General features: G+C 34.1%; 4 protein-coding genes across 12 annotated transcripts; all 4 read left to right on the top strand.

Annotated features, from left to right (window-relative positions):
* Window positions 1-393: 393 nt before the first annotated feature.
* Window positions 394-5,828, top strand: LOC104699279 (putative white-brown complex homolog protein 30). Of its 2 annotated transcripts, none has more exons than XM_087454518.1 (14): window positions 394-1,340; window positions 1,443-1,519; window positions 1,607-1,882; window positions 1,987-2,050; window positions 2,129-2,275; window positions 2,443-2,477; window positions 2,587-2,660; window positions 2,733-3,586; window positions 3,737-4,033; window positions 4,137-4,601; window positions 4,694-4,842; window positions 4,946-5,235; window positions 5,331-5,464; window positions 5,552-5,828. In XM_087454518.1, the coding sequence occupies exons 1-14, from the start codon at window positions 1,111-1,113 to the stop codon at window positions 5,706-5,708; spliced, it is 3,249 nt and encodes a 1,082-aa protein (XP_087310644.1). In that variant the 5' UTR covers window positions 394-1,110; the 3' UTR covers window positions 5,709-5,828. The 2 variants fall into 2 exon arrangements, with proteins under 2 accessions (XP_087310644.1, XP_087310645.1); XM_087454519.1 differs by having other exon boundaries at window positions 740-1,340; window positions 2,129-2,271.
* A 244-nt stretch (window positions 5,829-6,072) lies between these two features.
* Window positions 6,073-8,614, top strand: LOC104699280 (uncharacterized). The gene is made up of 6 exons (XM_087454520.1): window positions 6,073-6,492; window positions 6,581-6,874; window positions 6,992-7,225; window positions 7,347-7,745; window positions 7,883-8,092; window positions 8,225-8,614. The coding sequence occupies exons 2-6, from the start codon at window positions 6,607-6,609 to the stop codon at window positions 8,566-8,568; spliced, it is 1,455 nt and encodes a 484-aa protein (XP_087310646.1). The 5' UTR covers window positions 6,073-6,492; window positions 6,581-6,606; the 3' UTR covers window positions 8,569-8,614.
* Window positions 8,615-11,755: 3,141 nt separating this feature from the next.
* LOC104792484 (uncharacterized) lies at window positions 11,756-14,187 on the top strand. The gene is made up of 7 exons (XM_010518639.3): window positions 11,756-12,228; window positions 12,490-12,586; window positions 12,669-12,784; window positions 13,322-13,366; window positions 13,485-13,510; window positions 13,616-13,751; window positions 13,856-14,187. The coding sequence occupies exons 1-7, from the start codon at window positions 11,787-11,789 to the stop codon at window positions 13,966-13,968; spliced, it is 975 nt and encodes a 324-aa protein (XP_010516941.2). The 5' UTR covers window positions 11,756-11,786; the 3' UTR covers window positions 13,969-14,187.
* Window positions 14,188-14,285: 98 nt separating this feature from the next.
* LOC104792482 (uncharacterized) lies at window positions 14,286-17,454 on the top strand. Of its 8 annotated transcripts, none has more exons than XR_015559803.1 (11): window positions 14,323-14,533; window positions 15,313-15,375; window positions 15,469-15,658; window positions 15,749-15,801; window positions 15,893-15,983; window positions 16,068-16,219; window positions 16,299-16,359; window positions 16,455-16,536; window positions 16,620-16,850; window positions 16,974-17,030; window positions 17,114-17,454. XR_015559803.1 is itself a non-coding variant. In XM_019246955.2 (11 exons), exons 2-11 carry the CDS (start codon window positions 15,328-15,330, stop codon window positions 17,279-17,281), a joined length of 1,128 nt encoding a protein of 375 aa, XP_019102500.2. In that variant the 5' UTR covers window positions 14,323-14,533; window positions 15,313-15,327; the 3' UTR covers window positions 17,282-17,454. The 8 variants fall into 8 exon arrangements, 6 of the variants coding, with proteins under 6 accessions (XP_087310648.1, XP_010516937.3, XP_010516938.3 ...); XM_019246955.2 differs by having other exon boundaries at window positions 16,460-16,536; XM_087454522.1 differs by having other exon boundaries at window positions 14,286-14,533; window positions 15,327-15,375; window positions 16,068-16,359.
* The last annotated feature ends 133 nt before the right edge of the window (window positions 17,455-17,587 follow it).

A 17,587-nucleotide genomic window follows, 5' to 3' on the forward strand; every position in this document is an offset into this window, starting at 1 on the left:
CCATAGTTAATGAGTTGATAAAACTGAATTATAAATTATAAAACTGTAATATATGTCTAATGTCTATAGCAAATATAATCAGTATTGTAAACATAATCAGGACAATGTCCAATCTATCGACCATATGTTCATGTCTCGGAATTTTTTTTTGTTTAACTTTTCTTTTTCGATAAAAATAAGATTAGAAAAATATCCCAAGATTAATCTGTCAATATTTTTTACGGGTGTTTTTTTTTTTTTGTATTTGAATATTTTTACCGGTGTTTTTAATTTGACTTGCTTATCAGAACCTCTTGTTTATAAAAAAAAATATATCATTTAAATTTACAATTTTAAATCGTAAAATAAACATCAATCTATGATGAAGCACGAGTCATAATAATCTAGTTTCATAAGAAAAAAAGAAACATAATAGAAGATGGGTAGGATCGAGGTGTTGTTACGCACTGCTTATAAGCACTTCTTTTCCAACGGGAGATAAGAGGTTATACTATATGGTTTTCATCTCTATCTATTGTTTTGTTGTTCGCGTTGCTTTGGCATTATTAGAACGCTTATTAATTGTTTGGCAAAACCAGTTTAAAAGAATATAATTTACAAAAAAAGTTTATCATGAAATCCAAAAAAAATCCTCTTTGTCATGCTCCTCCAATATAGTTTACCTATTTCTATGTTTGGTAAATAAGTAATAAGAAACCACTCATTTTTATTAATTTGCTAGAAATCTGGACCTCCTTCCATGACTCTTACGATGACCCTTCTCAACTCTCTCTCTCTTTTCACACAAGTCTCTCATTTTTCAAAACTTTTGATCTCAACGTCATCATTTCAAGATTTCCACACAAAAAAAATCTGCAACAAGCTCGTTAATTAGAGTTTTCTTTAAAATTCTTCATCTCTATTCTTCAAGAAAACTAATTGGTTTTCTCTTTGTGTCCATTGACGTTTGCCTCTCAAGACATGATAGAGATACACAAGACATCTCTACGAATATTTCGATTGGTAGCTTTCAATGTTTCTACTATTCCATTGTTTGCTCAAAAAATTCAAATATTTCAGTTTGGGAGGTTCTAATTCTATATCAAGAGTCAAGACTTTGATTTAAGAACAATGAGAGTTAGGGTTGATGTTTGTCGGACACAACAAATCTTATTGTTCTTTGTTTTTTGGTTGAGTTTTATATCTTTTGCATTATGCCTGGATGGTGATGATTATAGCAAAACAGGGAACCCTAAAGTTCTTGTTTCCGTTACAAACCTTATATATAGTCGACTTCAGAATCTAAAGAACATCTTAAAGGCTGACGTTGACCGAGATTTAGGATATTGCATCAAAAATTTGTAAGTATTTTCATAAAATCGGCCAGTGAATTATATTCCCATGTTTTCGTCAATACATATACTTTGTATATTTTTCTTACAATTAATCTGTTGACAATTCAGGAAGAGCGATTGGAATGAAGCATTTAACTTTGATAAAAATCTTGACTTCTTAAGCAATTGTGTCAAAAGAACTGACGGTAAAAACAGGATAAATGGTTATTTAAAAAAAATCATTTATCTACTCAAACTCTTGAACATTGAGATATCATGTTCATAACATGCAGGTGACCTCACAATTAGACTATGTACAGCTGCTGAGATAAAGTTCTACTTCAATAGTTTTGTTAGAAGAGATGAAGCAACAACGGTTCATGTAAGGCCTAACATCAACTGCAATTTAGCTAAATGGGTTTCCGGATGTGAGCCAGGATGGAGTTGCAATGCGGATGACGATAAAAAATTTGATCTCAACAATGGAAAAGTTCTTCCCTCTAGAACTCGTAAATGTCAACCTTGTTGTGAGGGTTTCTTTTGTCCACAAGGTCTTGCTTGCATGATACGTAAGAAATCCACATGCATATATACCTATTATATTATTTTGAATACCAACAACTTCAGCCTAACATATTCATTGTTGTTTTTTCTCTGACTTATGTAACCAAAGCGTGTCCATTAGGCGCATATTGCCCGCTTGCCAAGCTTAATAAAACAACTGGAATTTGCGAACCGTAAGTTGTTAGATTAATTTACTACACTAATGAACTATGATATTAGTGGATCATTAAATGAAGAGTTCTATATTGCAGCTATAATTACCAGATTCCTCCGGGAAAAGTCAACCATACATGTGGTTCCGCAGATAGTTGGGTTGATGCCGAGAGTAGTGGTGATATGTTTTGTTCTCCAGGTTCATATTGCCCAACAACAATTCGAAAGGTCACTTGTAGTAGTGGGTATTGATTCTTTTATCGCACAACTCTTCTCACTTTTTAATAATTGTTTCATATGTGAAGTATTCATCATTGTTGTTACATGAAGGATGTAATGTGACGATTGTCAACTAATGTTTTGTTAATACACATAGTTGATGAGTTGATAAATGTGTTTATGTATTACTCAGGTATTACTGCAGACAAGGTTCTACTTCACAAAAACGTAAGTTTCTAAAACCCAAGAATAATGTATTGTTTTATATCATATGATCTGTTTAAATAGATTACAACTGAAGTTGATCTATAATTCTCCTTTTTGGTGACTATTTTAGCATGTTTCAAGCTTGCAACGTGTAATCCGAATACCGCAAACCAAAATATCCATGCCTATGGAGCTATCTTAATTGTAAGTTGTTATAGAACACATTTTTGCTTTAAAATTTGTTGGAAATTATATTTTCGTTAATTGTGTGTGTAGGCATCACTAAGTCTTGTGATGATCATGGTTTATAACTGTTCTGATCAAGTTCTTGCCACTCGAGAGAAAAGACAAGCAAAATCAAGAGAAGCTGCAGCAAGACACGCAAAAGAAACAACACAAGCTCGAGAAAGGTGGAAAACTGCAAAAGATGTTGCCAAGAACCAAAAGTTGGGATTGTCTGCACAACTATCTCAGACATTTTCTCGCATGAAGTCTGCTAGGAAGGATGCCGCACCAGCTAAAGCTTCTGGAAAGTCAAAAGACAAGAAAAAAGAAGCAAGTAATTTAACCAAGATGATGAAATCAATGGAGGAGAACTCGGGTAACAACGAAGGGTTTAATGTAGGTACTGGTAGTAAGCATGGGAAGAAGCTACAAGCTCCAAAGGGTAAACAACTACATACTCAAAGCCAGATTTTTAAGTATGCATATGGTCAGATCGAGAAGGAGAAAGCTATGGAGCAAAACAACAAGAACTTGACATTCTCTGGAGTCATTTCGATGGCCACTGACACTGATATGCGGACTAGACCTGTTATAGAAGTTGCGTTTAAAGACTTAACTCTTACATTGAAGGGTAAACATAAGCATATATTGAGATCTGTTACGGGAAAGATCATGCCCGGTCGTGTCTCTGCCGTCATGGGTCCATCAGGAGCTGGGAAAACTACATTTCTTTCCGCCTTGGCAGGAAAAACAACTGGATGTACGAGGACTGGTCTTATCCTCATAAATGGTAAAAATGAATCCATAAACTCATACAAGAAGATCACTGGATTTGTTCCACAAGATGATGTTGTGCATGGGAATCTTACCGTCGAGGAGAACCTTCGGTTTAGCGCAAGATGCAGGTAAACCATGGTAAACTTATCTTCATAACTTAGAGGAGATATATACTAAGATTCCAAGTCTTCAAAATTTTTGGTTAAATTAAATTATTATTTACCCTAGTCCATATATAGTGTTTATACTAAATATATTGTATATTTATTTACATGCAGATTAAGTGCTTATATGTCAAAAGCAGACAAAGTGTTGATCATTGAAAGAGTGATTGAAAGCTTAGGACTACAACATGTAAGAGACTCGTTGGTTGGTACGGTAGAGAAAAGAGGAATCTCTGGAGGACAGAGGAAACGAGTGAACGTTGGTGTTGAAATGGTCATGGAACCTTCTCTATTGATATTAGATGAACCCACTACAGGTTTAGACAGTGCATCTTCACAGTTACTTCTTAGAGCACTTCGACGTGAAGCACTTGAAGGAGTTAACATTTGTATGGTCGTGCATCAACCCAGGTACATTATGATCTCCACGATGAATTAGTTATGAAAAGAATAGAGTAATTTTGTTCTAACAATGTAAACTCAAATAATGCATGTGTTTTTCATCTCTTATCAGTTATACGATGTACAAAATGTTCGATGACATGATAATACTAGCAAAAGGTGGTCTTACCGTGTACCATGGATCTGTCAAAAAAATTGAAGAATATTTTGCTGACATCGGGATCACCGTACCGGATCGTGTCAATCCTCCTGATCATTATATAGATATTCTTGAAGGCATAGTGAAACCAGATGGTGATATAACAGTAGAACAACTTCCTGTGAGATGGATGTTACACAATGGTTACCCTGTGCCTCATGATATGTTGAAGCTTTGTGATGGACTCCCTTCATCATCATCTGGATCAGCTCAAGATGAATCCTCTCATAATTCTTTTAGTAATGATCTATGGCAAGATGTGAAAACTAATGTGGAGATCACGAAAGATCAGTTACAACACAATTACTCCAACTCTCATGACAATTCTGATAGAGTAACTCCTACCGTAGGTCGACAATATAGATATTTTGTTGGAAGGTATGACTTTTCTAGATTTGATGGAATGATATATTGGGGTTGCTAGTTTTCATATATGTACACTAAAACTTTAGTCTATTTAATTATTTCAGGGTTGGCAAACAAAGACTTAGAGAAGCAAGACTACAAGCGTTAGATTTCTTAATATTATTAGTTGCAGGAGCTTGTTTAGGAACTCTTGCTAAAGTGAACGACGAGACCATTGATACACTTGGCTACACATACACGATTATAGCCGTCTGTAAGTTTTTTACGTACACAAATATATTAACTTATATCCATGATAGTCCACAATTTTTGGACAGTTAACTAATATTTATTTTTCTCTGTCTTTCTTTCTGTAGCTCTTTTGTGTAAGATCTCAGCGTTGAGATCTTTCTCTATAGATAAAATACAATACTGGAGAGAAAGTGCCGCTGGAATCAGCAGTTTGGCACATTTTATGGCTAAAGACACAATGGACCACTTGAACACATTCTTGAAACCTTTAGTGTACTTGTCCATGTTCTACTTCTTCAACAACCCGAGATCTAGTTTCGAAGACAACTACATTGTTCTAGTCTGCTTGGTCTACTGCGTAACGGGCATGGCTTACGTATTTGCCATATTGTATAGTCCTAGTGCAGCCCAACTGGTTTGTATCCACTCTCTCATACTCCATATATAATTAGCTACCAAAAACTTTGACTAACAATATTATGATACATTTTGTGGTTATTGTTCTTGCAGTTGTCGGTGTTAGTACCCGTTGTAATGACTCTCATCGCGAATCAAGATAAAGAAAGCATGGTTCTTAAGTATCTCGGAAGCTTCTGCTACCCCAAATGGACTCTTGAAGCTTTTGTCCTTTCCAACGCTCAAAGGTAGATAAATTTTTATATTTTAATTTCTTCTATCACAAAATATATGTTAACAAAAAATTTGATTTTTGGATACTTTTGTTGGTTTAGGTACTCTGGAGTATGGGTGGTGACGCGATGCAGCTCATTGTCACAAAACGGATATGATCTTAGTGATTGGATATTATGTCTCATTGTTCTCATTCTCATGGGACTAATTTGCCGATTCATAGCTTATTTCTGCATGGTTACATTCCAGAAAAAATAAATCTGAAAAAAAAAAAAAAGAGAAGCGTACATTTTTTTTTTGTAGATACAAAATCTTGTAACAAAGTTGTATTTTTGATACATTATTATAATTGAGTATCGTAAAGTAGACTTTTAGAAATTCACAATTTCCAATTTCTGAATTTACCAGTTCTACCGTGCTTTACTTCGGTTTATCTCAGTCTCGATCGATCCGATCCGGTTTGAACCCAAAGAGTTAATTTAACCCAAAGAATCTTTCGGTTCTTGGTTTCTCTTCGAATAAGCGATCAGCAAAATTATACATGTAGTTCAGTTATCGGTTCGGTTTGGTTCGACCGACGATAAGTACCCTAAATAATGATTTAGAAGCAAAGACAATACCTAACCTAATAAACAAGAAAACAATTCTCTGGGCGATCGTCTCTCCGTCGAAACAAAACCATGAGCGAGGAAGATTACGAGGAAGAAGATCTCCCCACTAAGTCTCTCTAGCTCTTCCTAAGTAGCAGATCTAGCTAGTTCGATTTATGGAACCTCTAATCCCACTTTAATCCATCTTTTCCTCGTTTCGTTTTTTTTTTGTGAAGCTCGTTGTTACGTAAAGTCATACGTCTTCTGGGACGTCGAGGATTGCCCAATCCCTGAAGATGTCAATCTTCATTCGATTTCTTGTAACATCAAATCAGCTCTTGAGAAATTGGGTTATTATTCTGATTGTCTGGTGAATATCAATGCTTATTGTGAGAAGAGTATTGGCTCAAGGGATGAATTGTACGATGCGGGAATCTACGATGTACCCGAAGGTAAATTCCTCGTGGTTCTAACCAGCTCTCTTAATACTCTCTTTTGTATTTTTTTTTACTTACTCATACATGTATGTTTTTTTTCCAGGAGATAGACATATTAGGGTTAACTTAATGTTAAATCTAATGCTTCTTACGGCAACGTTCTATTCTAAGAACAACCCAAAACTTTTGATGGTGATCTCAAAAAACCTCCCAAATGACACTGAGTTTGCCAGGGTTGTTGGTGCTTTGCAGTCAAGAGGTATAAAAGTTCTCTTGGTACAGCCTCATGATGAGGCCGCATCTCAACAGCTTTTTCGTACTCCAGAGTCAATATCTAATTTAGTTAGAGTAAAGCCGGTTGTGAACCAAACTGCAAGTTTTTACCAAGATTTCTCTGGTAAGATCTCTATCTCTCTGTCAAAGTAAAACCAATATGGTCAATATAGTATATGCAATTCCTTTTTTTATAAAATATATATATATATATATATATATATATATCTCGTTCTTGCAGTGCCTACCAGATACGTCGATGCGCCTAAGACAGGTGTATTCTGGGACGCCCAGGATTCACCACTCCCTAATCATCTTGATCCTGAATCCATCTATCAGAGTATCAAATCAGCACTTGAGGGAAAAGGTTATTTTGGTTACATGTCAATATGGGTTTATGCTGACGAGAAGATAACCTTCTCGAATGAATTACTGAATGAGTATCGCAAGTCTGACATCTACTTCCTTCCCAAAGGTATTTTCCTTTTTAAAAAAATATATATATATATATATATCTAATTATTATATAGACGTATTGTATTTTTATTTTTTTGTCTCTATTATATTTACTAATGTAGCATAAATATGTTATACAGTTCCAGGGGATAAAAATCTGAGATATGATAGGATGTTACATGACATTTTTTTATGGGAAATAGACACACCTGGGGGACATGCTGGTCCATCAAATGTGATCGTCATCTCCAACAACATCAAGATCCAAGGAGACAACTTGAGGAGAAATGGCATGCCAAGAATTGCTGACTTCATCTTTAGTCTTAGATGTTTTAATTCCAGAGCTTATAATTCTTTCTTAGTACAGCCTGAGCTGCTCACGCTCACACCAGAACCCTCAGAAGGGCCAGGATACCTATTTGACATAGGTGAGGTTATTGGCTTCTTTAGAGTCGCCCCCAGTCAAACTAAGTGGATGCGGAAGAAACGTAGTAAGGAAAATTTATCCGTCAAAACCAAGAGCGAGGAAGATTTCTCCAGTAAGCTCTCTCTCTTCTTGATTTTTTTTTTAAAGACTTTATTTGTTTTAAGATTTCATCTTATCGATATGTAGTAGTTATCTTGATCGGTAATAGTTAAATTGTTTTTATATGATGCACTTGTCTGTTTTGTGAAGGTGCTTACTCACACATATACTGGGACATCGACGATTACCCGATCCCTAAAGATATCGCGCCTAATTGTATTTATCACAACTTGAAATTAGCTCTTGAGAATATGGGCTATTATGGTACTTTGGAAGTCAATGCTTATAGTGAGAAGGAGATCCCCTTAGCATTAGATGAAAAATCGATGGATCTCCTAAGGATCATGTTCTCACCCAAACGTGAGTACTGTATATATATTCGTTTTACTTAAAACCTCATCTTTACACTTCTTTTTTTTTTTTCTAATACTTACTTATACGTATGTATGTGTGACCTCCTAACATGGATCTCTGCTGATTTATTTTCTTTAGGTTCACCTAAAATAGTGTTATGGGACATTATGTACACAGTAAATTCTTCTCGTCAGCGATTCAATGTGATGATAATCTCAAAAAGACTCACTACTGATGAGGAGTCCATGAGGATTTTTTGGGCTTTGAAATGGAGAGGTACCAACGTTCTCTTGGTACAACCTAATGATGAGGGTGAATCAGAAATACCATTTCATAGTCCAGCCTCAATATCTGACTGTACAAGATTTTTAAATGGAGAAAAGCCTATCGACCGTCAAATTGTTGACAATACTGACAATACTTCTTGTACTAGCTGGGAAACTGACACTGATCCTGAAGAAGTGGTAGACATTCTAGTTTGATGTAAAAACATTCTCACTTTTAAAAGCATTCTCACTTTTACCAACATTCTCTTGGTACCTCATGATGAGGCTGAATCAGAAATGCTATTTCATACTCCAGCCTGCAATATCTGATTGTACAAGGTTTTTAAATTGAGAAAAGCCTATCGACCGCCAAATTGTTGACAATACTTCTTGTACTAGCTGGGAAACTGACACTGATACTGAAAAAGAGGAAGACTATATGTTATTTTTGTACGAAAACATTATTGTCTCACGTTTCTGTTATTTATTTTTTATTATTATATATTTATTGTAAAAAAATCTTACATAAATGTGATTAAGGATAAATTATATGAAACATAAAAAAACTAATTTTGTTTAGTATTGAAATCTTATTAAAATCTAAAAAGTCATAAATAACAAATTTTGGATACGAATTCCATGTTAAACTAATCTTCAAGCTTTATTTGAAAACTATATGAATAGTAAAATAAATTTAAGAGATGTTTATATAGTAAATAAAAGCTAAAAATATTTTTAATAATATTTTTAATTATTTTTAATTACGTTTAAAATTTTATTGTAAGTTAATATTAATTATTAATATGACATATGACATATTTAAAATCAATTCACAAATTTTATTTTTTAAAAAATATAAAATTTATTATATATACATTAAAAGTAGTATTAGTATTATCATTGAAATCTGATCTTTTTAATATTTAATATATTTTAAAATATATTTTTATTGTTTAGTTACCACTTATTATTTTATTCATTCTCTGCAAATTTTAATTTCATTCATCAAAAACTGTTTATTCTATTCCACATTATTCTTTTTATTCATTTCTTTTTGTTTTTCTAATAATTACATGCCTTTGAATTCTCATGTTTTCTTATTTTTATAAACGTTAGGTTAACCGTGGACGACAAAAAAAAAAAAACGTTAGGTTAACCGTTAACATATCTGTCATGGCATCAAAGGATTCCATATAAAATTTACTATAAATGAGAAATTTTGAAAATTAAGTTAAATCATCCATATAAATATATAAAATAATGTTTAATACGTTATAATATTATTCATCAGTAGAGAAGCCTAAGAAAATTTGGTTAAATTTTCTTAGGTTAAATACATCATTATATGTGACAAACTCTAGTTCCTTGAGGTCTTCAAGCAATTCACCGAAATGACCATCACCACGATATTACCACAATATGCGGAGCAACTATGTTTGGGGGAGGGGGGGGGGGGAGGGGGGGGGGGGGCTCTGACAATGTGTTAATGCGTGAAAAAACACATCCCTGGTCATTATGAGTTTTGCTAGTTCTTCCTTGCTTTAAACCTAATATGCATGCATGTTTAAGAAACACATACCTGGCCATCTTCTCATACTTAATTTAAACTCACCATCCATATAAAACAATATTCAGTATGCTATAAGATAATTCACCAATTGAGAAGCTTAAGAAAATTATATTAATTTCTTATTTTGATTCTCTTTTTTTTTTTACATAATGTTAATTACTAATTTTAACACATAAAATTTTATATACTTTAATCACTTTGTAGCATAGATTTGTTTTTTACATGTTAACAATAAATAATAATTGCAACTAAATTGCATATGTTTTCCTTATTAGTTGCACATATTTTCTTATTAAAATTAGTAACTTAATAGACTATTTTTCTACTAGAATAGTAATATAAGATTACTTTTCCTTTTTATATACTTTTCAAAATATTAATTTTAATCTTTTTATGTTAAATACTTTTTAGTTTTTCTTAAAATTATATATATAAAAAGATGAAGTAAATTAAATCAGAGATCAACACCGTCGGTCAAATTCGGCACCAGAATGTTCTCCCGTTATTAGCACATGTGTCGAGACCTGAGTGCCACTTCCTCGTTTAGGAGTACATGAAGAACGGGAGTTTGGAAGATATACTGACCGATGTGTTAGCTGGACAGAAAGAGCTAATAAAATACTTTTTCCTATTATTTTAACATCACTTTTCATTTTTATATACTTTTTCAAAATGTTGATTGTAATCTTTGTATCTTAAATATTTTTTAATTTTTCATATAATTTTCAATAGATTTTTTTCACATATGTCAAAGTATTATTGATATACTTTGAAAACTAAGTTTTGTATCATATAAATGAAAGGTATATGATAGATTGATGGTTAGAGAGGTTAGTTAGTTAGTATAATTTGTTTATGGATTATTTATGTCAAAGTCGCTTAGAATTAAGTCAATTAAATGATGCTGAATCACCTCTTTTAGAACCTCTATAAATTAATACTCTTTAAATTAATACTCGTTATAAATTAATAAATTCTTCCAATCCCAAGTTGGGCCGATGTAAAAAATGACACATTTTGATAAAATAAAATAATAAGATAATAAGATAAGATAAAAATGACAAGTTGGGCCGGTGTAAATTCTTCCAGTCCCAAGTTGGGCCGGTGTAAAAAATGACACATTTCGATAAAATAATAAGATAATATTTTTTTTGGAAATCGTATGTAAAAATATGGTCCTATCAATATCATAAATTAATAATCAAATAAACTAATATATATATATATATATATATATATAATTTGTAAGAAAATCTAGTGAAAATGACTCTATTGTTGTAATGACTCTATTGTTGTTTGCCTATTCTTGAATTTGCATTCTTGTTGGAGTTCAACTATAATCTTTTTCAAATTGCATCCAACAATTATGGAGAATACTAGATGCGATAATTGCTGATCTTTAGTAACTGTTTCTAAAAGTACCGCAATATCTTCTTCGACTTCATCGTTACGATTCGAATTATCATTACTTTGAAGGATAGTAATAACAATTTCTTCTAAACTCTAAAATTTTAACATTTATCATTTGTACCTAGATAATCTAGTAAACAATTGACATTCATCTTATTACGATAGCCAATATTATAAATTAAGAAAATAAGAAAATCTCTTGATAAATTAAGAAAATATTAATTTATTGATTATTAATTTATCGATAAATTAAAACCTCTAAAAATTAATAAAATTTAATGATCCCGACTTTATTAATTTATAGAGGTTTTAGTGTAATAGCATTTGGATCGGTTTATTTTAAATTCGATCCGGTTTGATTAACCGGTTTGATTAAATTCGATCCGGTATAAATTTCGTTTCGGTTCATAAGATAAAGAGTAGTGTTGGAAAGAGAGAGAATAATACAACAGTGATGAATTCAGCGTTTCGAAACGTTCACTTGACTGCTGCGTCTCGTTTGATAAACCCTAACCCCTTTTCTTCTTCGATTCTCCATTTTCTTCCTCTCTTCTCCGGCGATGCTGCTCCTCGGCGTTCCAATCCTCTCCGTCATCGAATCGTAGTTTCCCCTTTCTGCTCCACTTCTTCTTCTTCTTCTTCTTCTTCTTCTTCTTCTTCTTCTTCTTCTTCTTCTTCTTCTTCTTCCTACATTCCTATGGCGGGAGGAGATGATCAGGTGCCTCCTCCACCTTCTTCTCAGTTGCTTGAGAAACAGTTCGAGAGCTTCCGTGTTCAGTTGGAAGAATCTGCAGCTTTGAGGGAGCAGATTCGTGCTGTGGTTATGGAGATTGAGTCCGCTACGAGGCTAATCCAAGCTAATCTTCTTCTCGTTCATCAGTCTCGACCTATTCCTGGTAAATCATTAGTCTTTGGCTCTTTTGTATTTGAAAATAGGTTAAAAATTCCATCTTTTTTGAAATGGCTTGCTAGGTTCAGAACTTGGTGATTAAGTTCTCTTTGAAGGGAAGCAAAATCAAAATTAAAGATATTGTGTACTTGTTCTTAAGGAAAGGAATGAGTATTTGAATCACACATAACCTTTCTGTTCTTTAAGAATTTGCTTGAAACCTTGGTTGGTACTTGTAAGAACGCTTATGTTTTGTTGATGGATTCAGAGGTTATCGAGAAATCTAAGGAAAAGATCAATGATTTGAAGAAGTTTTACGGCCGGCTTGCTGAGATTCTTCGGGAGTGTCCTGGACAGTACTATAGGTAAATTTGATAGCCAGATGTAGTAGGTTTGTTTGTATTTGCAATGCAATGGTTTAGTGATTAAAAAGGTTTTGTAATTTAGGTACCATGGAGACTGGAGAAGTGAAACTCAAGCAGTGGTCTCCCAGCTTGCTTTTATGCACTGGCTTGAAACTGGAACTCTTCTTGTGCATACGGAAGCTGAAGAAAACCTTGGGTGTATGTCTCTGGATCTCAGTTTCACTCTTTTTTTTCTTGCTTTCAATATATACCATGGCCTAGTGGCTGTACTAAGAACAGAACCTGATTCGTGCTGGTTCTCTCACAAGCTTTGAACCTTTTGCCTGACCTGTCTACTATTCTTAACGATCAGATTCAGTTTGCCACTGGTCTTCTTCTCTTTCATGGTTAATTGACTCTCTTAAGTTTGTTAATTTGCCTACCTTGTTCTTGCTCTTTGTAATTGATTTTATCCTAAGGCTTTGTTTCAGCCTGCATTTTATCCATTTTAGTGTCAATCATTTGCTAAGACTTGGATCTTTCACCTCAATTGAGTGATTTATTACAGTTTTCCACAAACTCTCGTAGGATGGATAATGATGCGAAGGCTGAATTTGCATTATGTTGTTGTAGAATAGACATTCTCCAAAGTGTTGTTTTGTTTGTAATCTGGAATTGTAATTTTGCTAAAATACTTTTCTCTTTCGGTGAAACTAAGCAGAACGTTTCTTCTAATTCCACTTCATTGAATTGCAGTGAACAGTTTGGAGTTTGGATTGGAGACTGAAGATTATCTGACTGGTATGTTTCTGAGAAAGAACTTTCTAATTCTATAGATCAAATAATCCCCTGACCATTTTATGAAAATCGCAACATTACTTATAGTACTTTGATCTTCCTCTTTTTGAACACTTTGCAGGAATCTGTTTCATGTCAAACGACTTGGTATGATCAATTTTTCATCCCTAATTCTTACTCTCCATCTTATCCCCTTAGCATCCCACTCGATAGTAAATCATTTTTTCGGGTATGATGCAATGTTTTGAGCAGCCTAGGTACGTGGTTAATCGAGTGACAGCAGGAGACTACGACTGCCCGAGAAAAGTGATGAATTTCTTGACGGATCTTCATGCAGCCTTCCGTATGCTGAATCTCAGGAACGATTTCCTGCGCAAGAAATTCGACAGTAAGTCATATAAAAACATCTCTGACTGCTCTTTTCTCCATTTGCATTATTAGCTGAGAGTGAGATTGTATAACATAGAATATTTTTATCGTATAATTGAACAGGTATGAAATATGACCTTAGAAGAGTGGAAGAAGTTTACTATGATGTCAAGATCCGAGGATTAATATCCGGTGGAGATCTTCCTGGCGTCCAAGGAACCCAAGGCCAATCTTAATAAGTCTTATCTCTATGTTTTAGCTCCAGCAATGAAAACGGCAAGAAGCGTTGTAGTTTCAATCCCTGAAAACGACACCGTGTTTTTTTTTCTTTCTTTTTTTTTTCTGTCACTTACCTTATTTAACTTCTGAATTGTGTGGGCCTATTGAGTAACAAACCAGAAGCCCATGTTTTATTCGTTTAGAATGAACGTTAGAGAATCGAGTCACACACTAAACGGCGTGAAAAGAATCGCAACTTTTGCCGTTATCCGAGTCAGCAGAGCACCCTGTTGTGCAATTGCAATATAACAGTAGATGAACAAACATAACATCTGTCATCGTTGCGGACTTGAAACGCACGTTATATTAGCATTAGACGGTGCCTTGCCTTACGTCATTTTTTTGGTTTTCAATAATAAATCAGCTTTTGGAATCCGGCAAAACAAAAACAAATCACATAAAACAAAAATAAATAATCTAAAGTCCAAACAACAACAGTCGTCGCCCATTCACCTTCTCCGTCAGTCAGTGTGTTCCTTCTCTTCTCCTTCTTCTTCTCCTCTCGAAGTCTCTGTCTGTTTGGTACTTTTTTTTTAATAGTTTTGTTTATGTTTCTCTGACATTGTCTTTATCCATATCTACTTTGGATATGTTTTTTCAAAAGTTCAGATTTTTTTGTTGTTTGAAATAGATCGTAATGTGTATGTATAATCTCGTTCGATTTTTTTTTTTTTTAATCTCGGATTGTTCAAAACTCCAGGTGTGTTCGTTTAAGGAAGATATAAGCTAGATTTTTTTATTTTTATTTTGTGGTGTAATGTAACAGCTGTAACTCTCTGGCCCACTTTATACTACGTCGTATTTGCATTTGATCGGTGCTTTGTGTAAAAAAACTAAAAACAATAGTATAGTATACGCTTCTCTCTGTAGCTCTCAAAGTTTTGATTTTTATTTTTGGGTTTATTTATGGAACTACTATCTTCTTCTGAGATCATCCGACATAAGTATATATTTTGTTTTCTTTTTTTTTATAACCTGTATATTATTGCCTGACTTTAGAATGTCTGTCCTTTGCTCTTCTCTCAAGTAGATTTATGGAGTATTATTTATTTATGCTTTTTTTTTTCCTAGACTACAGAGGCAAAGTCATGTTCAATGTTGACTTGTATGAATGTATGATGAATTAATCTATTGACTGGGGAACACATGTCTGATTGGTTTTTTTTTTTTTTTTTTTTCAATTGAGAAATGAGGTCCAGTTTTTTTTTGTGAATCTAGCATGTAAGTTAAGATTTTGGTTTTATGGGCAACACTGTTGTCTGGTTCTGTTCAATTATTCTGACGTACCTTTTAATCTCTAGTATGGACCTTTTAGGATGGACAGGACACCCGGTTTTCCTGCTGTTGGATTCAAGTGTGACAGTGTGAGATTCTTATTCTTCACTTGTGTTCCTTTGATTTTGGTTGTATATTAGGATGAATTTTCCTCATGACTTAATCTTTTATTTTCTTGATAGGTTGATGAGAATGTTTGCCTTTCAAACGAGTATAAAATGAGTGACACAAAGCGTTTTGTAATGGAACCTACACATGATCACAATACCTCGGTAAACAGTTTCTTAGGTCTCGGTATGGAGACTATGGGCTTAAGCTCCACCATGGATGAATTTTCTCATGGATTTGACTTTAGCTTTCTCCCAGACTATGGTAAGTGAGTCTTATGTTGATTGCTTTGTAACATTCTCTGTTATCGGGAGTATCGTGAATGCTAGAGTTCTCTTTCATTTTGTTTATAAGGTGGACTAGACTCTTGTACCACTCAAGATGTGGAAGCTGGTTTAAAGTTCGAAGTATGTGTTCTCTCTTTTCTGTTCTCTAGTCTCTATCACATGGTTTCTTTTCTTGGTCATTCTTGACATGAAGTTTCTTGTCATCTCCTAGATTCTTGATGGCTTTCTTGATGAAGTTGAAGAAGTGGAAGATATCTACGCATCACATGATCTTTCTTCTACTAGTAACCATATCCTTCCAGGTAAATTTATGTACGTGATTCTATCATCCTAGTACATCTCTAAACAATATATGGTTCACAATCCAAACTATAACTTACTTGTAGAAACTGAAGACAAGAAGAAAGTATCTGAGTTGGATGGTGGCCCCTATGGTCTTATGAACTTCCCTTCAGAATCTTATTCTCCTGGAATAAGTGGAAGCACCGGACTCTCAGAGTGGTCAAAAGAAACTGTTCCACATGCTGAACACCAGAATGTATCCAGCGAAAAACTTAAAGATATTTTGGATTCAAATGAGTCAGAAGATGACAAGAAACCACTATCCACTTTTATAGGCTCTTGGGTTAAACGAGGCAGGAATCGGAAGAAGAATTTGCCCAACACCGCTTATAGAAGGTAATAATAGTTCAGTGATTAAAGTCTTACTCTTAATATATATAATCACACACGTCAGATTTCCTAGTGAAGCTCTCTCATTTTTAATGTTGCAGATTAGATTCTTCTGGTGAAAGAATGTCTTATGACTTTAGGCCCCGGAAAGAACCTATGAAGAAATACATGCATACTTCAACGGTTTCTCTTACTCGTTTAAGACTACAGAGTTTTCCCATTTTTTGTTCTAATTTATGTAAACCAAATCCTATTTGATATTGCAGGAGAATACATTTCGTGATGATCAACTAACTTCATCTGAAAGTGAGGATGACATCTCTGTAACAAAGACATCCAGAACCAGAAGTGACAGGAGAAAGCAGCAGAGAGTGTGGACTGTTGATGAAGTTATGACGTTGGTTGATGGTATTTCTCACTTTGGTGTTGGCAAATGGACCGATATAAAAAACAACTTCTTTCATTCTGCAACCCACCGCACACCCGTCGATATCAGAGTATTTCACCCTTCACCTTAATATCAAACTCATCATTTAGTAGTGCTTGGTGTCTCGGTTCTTCTTCTGCTTGAACCTTTTTCTTTGTTTTCTGTCACAAACCTTCACCTTGAACATATGCAGGACAAATGGCGTAATCTACTGAAAGCAAGTTATAACGACAAGCATAATGATGGAGAGGTTTGCTTTTTTTTCTTCCTTTTGTCAAAGAAAAGAAATCATATAATGAGAAATCCTCTGTAACACAACTTTGAAATATACAGGCTGAAGAAAGACGAAAGTCATTGGCTCGCCCTATGCCGAAGGATATTCTACATCGTGTAAGGGAACTTGCATCACGCCATCCATATCCGTTCTCCAAATCATCGTGTTTCGTTTATGATTCCTCAAGAAGCCAAAGCACTTCAAAGAAGAAGAAGAAGAGGAATTGATATAGAGAAAGAGTCTAGAGAAGCTGTAAAGATACTAAACTAAACTCGATTTTTATCTGTCTTGGAAAGTAATAGTTCTCTTTAGGATATCATCAGTATTATCTGAAACATCTAAGTTCTTCCATGTGAAGTTTCTGTTACTGCAGCATCAAAGCTTTTGCGTACTTCCTTTATATTCTCCATCCTCCAATGTGAATAAACAACAAACAGCAGTAACACAATCCACTAGTTTTGTCTGAAAATACATGGTCTCTCACACACCCTGTTTCTTGCAGTGTCTATATGTAACTGTTTTATGTAGCTTCT

Source organism: Camelina sativa, chromosome 6 (assembly GCF_030686135.1).
Source record: "Camelina sativa cultivar CO46 ecotype springtype chromosome 6, ASM3068613v1".
Classification (NCBI taxonomy): Eukaryota; Viridiplantae; Streptophyta; class Magnoliopsida; order Brassicales; family Brassicaceae; genus Camelina; species Camelina sativa.

What these genes read in the sequence shown, in the direction of transcription:
- LOC104699279 (XM_087454518.1), top strand. Translation starts at nt 1,111, where the DNA reads ATGAGAGTTAGGGTTGATGTTTGTCGGACACAACAAATCTTATTGTTC. An exon ending in GGATATTGCATCAAAAATTT is followed by an intron (nt 1,341 to 1,442) that starts GTAAGTATTTTC and finishes TTGACAATTCAG; the next exon opens with GAAGAGCGATTGGAATGAAG. An exon ending in AAGGTCACTTGTAGTAGTGG is followed by an intron (nt 2,276 to 2,442) that starts GTATTGATTCTT and finishes TGTATTACTCAG; the next exon opens with GTATTACTGCAGACAAGGTT.
- LOC104699280 (XM_087454520.1), top strand. Translation starts at nt 6,607, where the DNA reads ATGTTAAATCTAATGCTTCTTACGGCAACGTTCTATTCTAAGAACAAC. An exon ending in TTTTTACCAAGATTTCTCTG is followed by an intron (nt 6,875 to 6,991) that starts GTAAGATCTCTA and finishes TCGTTCTTGCAG; the next exon opens with TGCCTACCAGATACGTCGAT. An exon ending in GAGCGAGGAAGATTTCTCCA is followed by an intron (nt 7,746 to 7,882) that starts GTAAGCTCTCTC and finishes TGTTTTGTGAAG; the next exon opens with GTGCTTACTCACACATATAC.
- LOC104792484 (XM_010518639.3), top strand. Translation starts at nt 11,787, where the DNA reads ATGAATTCAGCGTTTCGAAACGTTCACTTGACTGCTGCGTCTCGTTTG. An exon ending in GTTTCATGTCAAACGACTTG is followed by an intron (nt 13,511 to 13,615) that starts GTATGATCAATT and finishes TGTTTTGAGCAG; the next exon opens with CCTAGGTACGTGGTTAATCG. An exon ending in CCTGCGCAAGAAATTCGACA is followed by an intron (nt 13,752 to 13,855) that starts GTAAGTCATATA and finishes ATAATTGAACAG; the next exon opens with GTATGAAATATGACCTTAGA.
- LOC104792482 (XM_087454521.1), top strand. Translation starts at nt 14,918, where the DNA reads ATGGAACTACTATCTTCTTCTGAGATCATCCGACATAA. An exon ending in TAGTAACCATATCCTTCCAG is followed by an intron (nt 15,984 to 16,067) that starts GTAAATTTATGT and finishes ACTTACTTGTAG; the next exon opens with AAACTGAAGACAAGAAGAAA. An exon ending in CCCAACACCGCTTATAGAAG is followed by an intron (nt 16,360 to 16,454) that starts GTAATAATAGTT and finishes TTAATGTTGCAG; the next exon opens with ATTAGATTCTTCTGGTGAAA.